Source organism: Clytia hemisphaerica, unplaced genomic scaffold (genome assembly GCF_902728285.1).
Source record: "Clytia hemisphaerica strain Z4C2 unplaced genomic scaffold, Clytia hemisphaerica genome assembly, whole genome shotgun sequence".
NCBI classification, from domain to species: domain Eukaryota; kingdom Metazoa; phylum Cnidaria; class Hydrozoa; order Leptothecata; family Clytiidae; genus Clytia; species Clytia hemisphaerica.
Genome location: NW_027104140.1, coordinates 244,562 through 252,209, shown reverse-complemented (window position 1 = coordinate 252,209; position 7,648 = coordinate 244,562). Strand labels below are relative to the sequence as shown.

Sequence of the window (7,648 nt, the reverse complement as noted above, 5' to 3'; positions counted from 1 at the left end):
AACTTTAATTTCTTTAATTTTTTTATAATCCCTGCCCCAACTGCTAGTACTTTTGCTTTAGACCTTCTATCATGCTATTACTAATCAATTTCAATCATAAATCAAGAGAAGCTATCGTTTGATACAAAAGCTCGGCAATCTTTTCATAGCCTTTTGCACTTGGGTGCAAATCATCAGACCAATAGTTCTCCAGATGATTGCTTTTTAAAGAACTCATTGGAAACTCTTTCGCTAAATCGCAAAGTATCGTCAAGTGTGAATTTTCTTTAGCATAATTTCTTAACCTTGCATTGGTAATATGCCAAAGTCTTTGGAAAGTTCCAAAGGAAGTTATCAAATGAGCACTTTCAGTCAGTCCCGTTTGAGGTATAGTCACTACAACAGTCTTATAACCTTTCTGATGTGCCATTTGATGTAGGTGTATGATTTCAGCTGTTAAATTAACCTTCTTGTCACAATCAACCTTCATTAAATCATTCGTTCCACCAAGGATGATGACGAGCTTCAAATAAGCTGAATGTGCATGCAAAGCATACGGCAGCCGAAAAGTCATTTCTCCATGAACACATTCCCCACTGATACCTTCGTTCACAACAAAGTACGATTTTCCGTTATCATTAGAATTCGAGTTTAGTAATTCTTCCAGTTTGGTAGTATATGGAGCGAAAGGCTCATCTCCATAGTTCACCATCCCTTCTGTTATTGAGTCACCAAATGCAAGAATTTTGATGATTTCGTTGTTATTGTTAATACTAGTGGTTGTATATGCATCGGCCCCAGTTGTTGAAGGAAACTGATGTAGTGGAAAGGATGTTACTGTCTGTGGGTCTCTCGGTGGTATGGGAGGAGGATATTGACTCGTTATGTTCATCGATTGTTGATCGAAAGTCTTTCGAAAAGGCATCTGATGTTGATGGGTTCCTAAAAGAAATCAACTTTTCTTTAATCGCGAAAAACGTTCTTACTTTAAGGGTTCTTTATTGTTACACAACCTCTCGCAACCCTTAGAATGCGGTAATCAATCAAACTAATTGACAATTTCTTGTGTTCCTTGCAGATTGCGTCAACTTAACGAAATGTTATTTTAGGAAAACAAAATGATAAATGACCATCCGATAATTAAGTTAATCATCTCTAACATGCCGATCACTTAGTACATGGAAGGAAAGATGATTAACGAACGAAAGTCATTTGAAGAGGGAAGTATAAGAGATATCTGCTGTGCGACTATAAAACCGAAACAAAAGCTTCATTACGATGAACTGAGTGCAGACTGATTGTGATTTTGCATTAGCTTGGTGACCGAAAAAGAAAATTTAAAAGCTGTCGAAAATACTCTCATATCTAATCAAAGTCACTGCATATTTCCCTATTTGTATATCTGTCTTCATCCCTAGACAATGTTATCGTCCATTACAGTGACATTAAGGCGGGAAAATATGGCGGTATGTATACGGAAAAAAATCGGCGGGAAAGTTTTGACGGACAAACTCGACCGACTGTGTAAACTCTTTTCGGCAAAAAGCCCGTTTGCGAATTTTCTTCGGCTTTGGGCTTATTTCTTAGATAATGATTTGTCTTAGGCAGCACAGTCTACTTTATCCCCAAGATGATATGGTTTTATTCCCTCGATATTTCAAAAATACAGAACAACGCCTTTACTTACTTCTTGTGGCGGGCGCTTCATTTTGGTTGTTCCTTGTCACTTCGGGAGTATCTGAAGCATCCACTGCTTTGTCCGAAGATAACCTACCCTTTCTGAGTTGTATAAAATATATGATGAGATATATTAAAAAGCGTAATCTACTCATCTTTTTCTTTTGCGTTCTTGTAGATTATTCGATCTGTTTATATGCCATTTTGAATGTGTCTGTTTGCTGGCCACTTTTTTTGTGAATTTATTGAGCCGTGACGGTTCGCTCTGTTTGGTCTGTTTGAAGTAGGCGTGTCTTTTAAGTTTTTTTTCCCGGCTTTTTTTGCGTCACTTGATGTTTCTATTTTGAAAAGGGAAAGTAACTACAAGGTCATGTTGCCCCCGTTTCTAGGCCGGTTTTAAACAGGGCATGCGAGTTGATTTCTTTATTCAGATTCGATCCGCGATTCGATCAAGGCTTAAGGGGGGCTTAAGTTTTCCCTCTCCCTTTCACCCGCCTCGTGAATTCTCTAGTGTGGAAAATGTGTTTTTCCATTATGATTTTCAGATTTTATTTTACAAATATTAGTGCGCTCTGGAAGTTCAAATATACCTTGAAAGAACCTCGTGAAAAGCGTCAACATTTTCACCAAAATGAACTTAGCGTCATATTGGTAGCGTCATATTCAGATTCGTAGCGTCATATTCACATTCAAATCGAAAGTGCTATCAAAAAGTGTTCTGGCCAACTTGGATCAAACTGTATGGGTTCCAATTATAGAACTGACGGATGCCGCACCCATTGGTGACCTTTCAAAGAAAAAATGAAGTTTATAGCTATTTCCGTTCCTGAGATCGGATGCGGAACGTACTGCTTGGTGACATTTCCGAAAGTGTGGAAAAGTATAATTCCAGTGTTCTGGCCAAATTGGATCAAACTGTATGGGTTCCAATTATAGAACGGACGGATGCCACACCCATTGGTGACCTTTCAAAGAAAAAATGAAGTTTATAGCTATTTCCGTTCCTGAGATCGGATGCGGAACGTACTGCTTGGTGACATATTCGAAAGTGTGGAAAATTATAATTCCAGTGTTCTGGCCAATTTGGATCAAACTGTATGGGTTCCAATTATAGAACGGACGGATGCCACACCCATTGGTGACCTTTTAAAGAAAAAATGAAGTTTATAGCTATTTCCGTTCCTGAGATCGGATGCGGAACGTACTGCTTGGTGACATTTCCGAAAGTGTGGAAAAGTAGAATTCCAGTGTTCCAACTTGGATCAAACTGTATGGGTTCCAATTATAGAACGGACGGATGCCACACCCATTGGTGACCTTTTAAAGAAAAAATGAAGTTTATAGCTATTTCCGTTCCTGAGATCGGATGCGGAACGTACTGCTTGGTGACATTTCCGAAAGTGTGGAAAAGTATAATTCCAGTGTTCTGGCCAAATGGATCAAACTGTATGGGTTCCAATTATAGAACGGACGGATGCCACACCCATTGGTGACCTTTCAAAGAAAAAATGAAGTTTATAGCTATTTCCGTTCCTGAGATCGGATGCGGAACGTACTGCTTGGTGACATATTCGAAAGTGTGGAAAATTATAATTCCAGTGTTCTGGCCAATTTGGATCAAACTGTATGGGTTCCAATTATAGAACGGACGGATGCCACACCCATTGGTGACCTTTTAAAGAAAAAATGAAGTTTATAGCTATTTCCGTTCCTGAGATCGGATGCGGAACGTACTGCTTGGTGACATTTCCGAAAGTGTGGAAAAGTAGAATTCCAGTGTTCTGGCCAACTTGGATCAAACTGTATGGGTTCCAATTATAGAACGGACGGATGTTACACCCATTGGTAACCTTTTAAAGAAAAAATGAAGTTTATAGCTATTTCCGTTCCTGAGATCGGATGCGGAACGTACTGCTTGGTGACATTTCCGAAAGTGTGGAAAAGTGGAATTCCAGTGTTCTGGCCAACTTGGATCAAACTGTATGGGTTCCAATTATAGAACGGACGGATGCCACACCCATTGGTGACCTTTTAAAGAAAAAATGAAGTTTATAGCTATTTCCGTTCCTGAGATCGGATGCGGAACGTACTGCTTGGTGACATTTCCGAAAGTGTGGAAAATTATAATTCCAGTGTTCTGGCCAATTTGGATCAAACTGTATGGGTTCCAATTATAAAACGGACGGATGCCACACCCATTGGTGACCTTTTAAAGAAAAAATGAAGTTTATAGCTATTTCCGTTTCTGAGATCGGATGCGGAACGTACTGCTTGGTGACATTTCCGAAAGTGTGGAAAAGTAGAATTCCAGTGTTCTGGCCAACTTGGATCAAACTGTATGGGTTCCAATTATAGAACGGACGGATGTTACACCCATTGGTGACCTTTTAAAGAAAAAATGAAGTTTATAGCTATTTCCGTTCCTGAGATCGGATGCGGAACGTACTGCTTGGTGACATTTCCGAAAGTGTGGAAAAGTGGAATTCCAGTGTTCTGGCCAACTTGGATCAAACTGTATGGGTTCCAATTATAGAACGGACGGATGCCACACCTATTGGTGACCTTTTAAAGAAAAAATGAAGTTTATAGCTATTTCCGTTCCTGAGATCGGATGCGGAACGTACTACATGGTGACATTTCCGAAAGTGTCGAAAAGTGGAATTCTAGTGTTCTGGCCAATTTGTTTCGAACTGTATGGGTTCCAATTATAGAACGGACGGATGCCACACCCATTGGTGACCTTTTATAGAAAAAATGAAGTTTATAGCTATTTCCGTTCCTGAGATCGGATGCGGAACGTACTACATGGTGAAGTTTCCGAAAGTGTGGAAAAGTGGAATTCTAGTGTTCTGGCCAATTTGGATCAGACTCAATGGGTTCCAATTATAGAACGGACGGATGCCACACCCATTGGTGACCTTTTAAAGAAAAAATGAAGTTTATAGCTATTTCTGTTCCTGAGATCGGATGCGGAACGTACTACATGGTAAAGTTTCCGAAAGTGTGGAAAAGTGGAATTCTAGTGTTCTGGCCAATTTGTTTTGAACTGTATGGGTTCCAATTATATTACGGACGAATGCCACACCCATTGGTGACCTTTTAAAGAAAAAATGAAGTTTATAGCTATTTCCGTTTCTGAGATCGGATGCGGAACGTACTACATGGTAAGTACGGCGTGGTATGACGAAATTCTTTTGTTTCAGGCCAAATTATGCGTAAACTTTAGGGGCTTATATTTTGGGGAGACCTCTTTTATACCAAAAGATACCTATATTTCTTGCTCAGAATTTTCTAGCGATTCTAATGACATAACGGTATCATGACCGCATAATTAGATTAAAAGCTAAAGTGCACGAAAATAAGAAATCAAATCTGTCCTTGATGAATTTCTATAATTTTTTTTAGAAATAATTTGGTATCATTGTGATGAGAATTTTTTAGACTACAAGTGTAAAATTTGTTACTGGATACTGAAAGTTTAAAAAGTAATGGATCAAAAACGAAAAACGTAAAACCACTTTTATAAACACAGCATATAGAAACCAGCCCTCTTCGCATGACGAGCTGTTTTTTTCTGAACTTTTTGTAACGACCAAATTAAAGCTAAAACAAAAGAGTTTTCAATAGACACGATCAGAACACTTCGGGTAATCAAAGAAGCACTTTTTCTATTCCATCCCATTACTTTGACTTATCTGGAATCAAATTATCGCTGACTATGGGTGCTTTTTCACTACGCTAGATAGATAAATGGTTCTCATCAATGGTCCTTTTCATAAATTTCTAAGGGTTGTAAAAAATATACAATGAAGATTCGTGCTTAACATCAGATTTTGATCGCTTTATATTAAGATTTCAGATTTAACGTCGAAAATTGGTCATTAAACCTTTTGTTCTCTAAGAGAGGGGTAGAGCTCTCTTGGCTTAAGGGCTCTGACCATAGTGAATTTTTCATAATTGCCATGTTCAAAATGTGTTTTCTGACTGATGTAACCAACAAAACTATGGCATGTTATACATTTTCTGTTAGACAAACTATTCCTGAATCTGAAAATTCAAAAATTGCATTGAAAAAATTTGATGAAGAAGAAAATGAAGACTTTTGCGAGGAAGAGTATTTCAACTTTGAAGAGCTTAGTTTTGGCGAAGAAACAACATTTTGAAAATTTTTTCGCAGTAGATGGTGTATCTTTTACCGAACAATAAAAATTTTTGCGGAAAATTTTTGTAAATGCTTCTTTGTCTCGAAATCTTCAAAATAGTTGTTTTTCATCAATTTTTCATCTGGATTTTGCTTAAAAAAACAGTCATAACTTTTGACACATCTTTTTAGAAAAATTTTCCGCAAAATTCAAAATAGTTCAATTCTTTGCGGACAGTGTAAAGAAATTTTGAAACAAAAAAGTTAATTACCCATTAAAACTAAGCACTTTTTGTAAAAGAGGGTGATGCAACATATTATTAACATCTTTTTAAAGTTCATAACGTCATTTTTGCAATTAAATTCTTAATTACTCTTAAGGGATTCGATTAAAAAGCAATTTATAAAGGCAATTCTTTGTTAAAAGTGTTAAGGAACTTGAAATATAACTTTTATGCTCAAATACCAAAATCAATTTTTGGTCTATGGTCAGAGCCCTTAATTACCAATTAAACCAAAGATACACCGAAAATAAATTGTTTGCAATAAAATAGCATTCAGAGCATCAACATTTATCAGCAGTGAAATGGTTCGGTTTTTGCATAAAATGAAAGAACTGCCTCCACTGTTGGAGAACTGTTTTTAAAAACGACTGACTTATAATTACTTTCAATTAAATTTTGTCAACCATGCTGCAATCAACTCCAAATTCAAAGGGTCGCAAACGATTTTTTTCTACAGTGATTAGATTGACACATGCGCGATAAAATTTATTTTATTGGTCTTCAGAGGTTAATATATTCTTTGAAAACTTAACCTCTGATACTCAGGGTAATGGATATGGCCTTTAAAGTATTATTTTAATTTTTGTATTATTTACTCCTATTTTTACAGCAATCATTTTTCTTTTATTTTCATAATTATTATATTCAAAACAAAATAATTTTCTTCGTTTTCTTGTATTCTTTTTGAACCTACCGGGAGGTCCTTTAATTTGACCGTTGTCCGTTCGTCTGTTACAAGCTTTTCTCGGGATTGGCTCATTAGTTTATTTTTATTTTTTGCACAATGATACAAAATAGCAATGCCTGAAAAATGACGGAGCCCGATTTTTGAAAAAAAATTTTGGGGGGCAAATTTGGGCCAAAAACTACCTAAAAATAAGGTTTTTTGGACTTTGTGCAAAATTGCTTCATTAGTTTTTCCTGATTTTTGGCAAAAAGATAGAGTGCAAGGTACCCTAAAATGTGGCTGAAGTAATTTTTCTCGGAAAATTTTTTTTCGTCCTCAAATACGGATTTTCGCAAATTTGGGCCAAAAACTACCTAAAAATAAGGTTTTTTGGACTTTGTGCAAAATTGCTTCATTAGTTTTTCCTGATTTTTGGCAGAAAGATAGAGTGCAAGGTACCCTAAAATGTGGCTGAAGTAATTTTTCTCGGAAATTTTTTTTTCGTCTTAAAATACGGATTTTCGTTTTTTGGGGAAATTCCCTTTTACCATTTTCCTGTTAGCAGCTTTTTTCGGGATTGGCTCATTAGTTTTTTTAAAATTTTTGTACAATGATACAAAATAGCAATGCCTAAAAAGTGACGGAGCCCGATTTTTGAAAAAAAAATTTTGAGGGCAAATTTGGGCCAAAAACTACCTAAAAATAAGGTTTTTTGGACTTTGTGCAAAATTGCTTCATTAGTTTTTCCTGATTTTTGGCAGAAAGATAGAGTGCAAGGTACCCTAAAATGTGGCTGAAGTGATTTTTCTCGGAAAATTTTTTTTCGTCGTAAAATACGGATTTTCGCAAATTTGGGCCAAAATGTGCCTAAAAATGGGGTTTTCTGGACTTTGCGTGAAA

The 7,648-nt window shown here is 36.6% G+C and overlaps 1 protein-coding gene across 1 annotated transcript; it reads right to left on the bottom strand.

Moving 5' to 3' along the window:
• Positions 1-22: 22 nt before the first annotated feature.
• Positions 23-1,858, bottom strand: LOC136813754 (uncharacterized). Its single transcript, XM_067070248.1, has 2 exons — positions 1,667-1,858; positions 23-921 (listed from the first exon to the last, which is right to left on the bottom strand). The coding sequence occupies exons 1-2, from the start codon at positions 1,809-1,811 to the stop codon at positions 95-97; spliced, it is 972 nt and encodes a 323-aa protein (XP_066926349.1). The 5' UTR covers positions 1,812-1,858; the 3' UTR covers positions 23-94.
• Between the last annotated feature and the right edge of the window lie 5,790 nt (positions 1,859-7,648).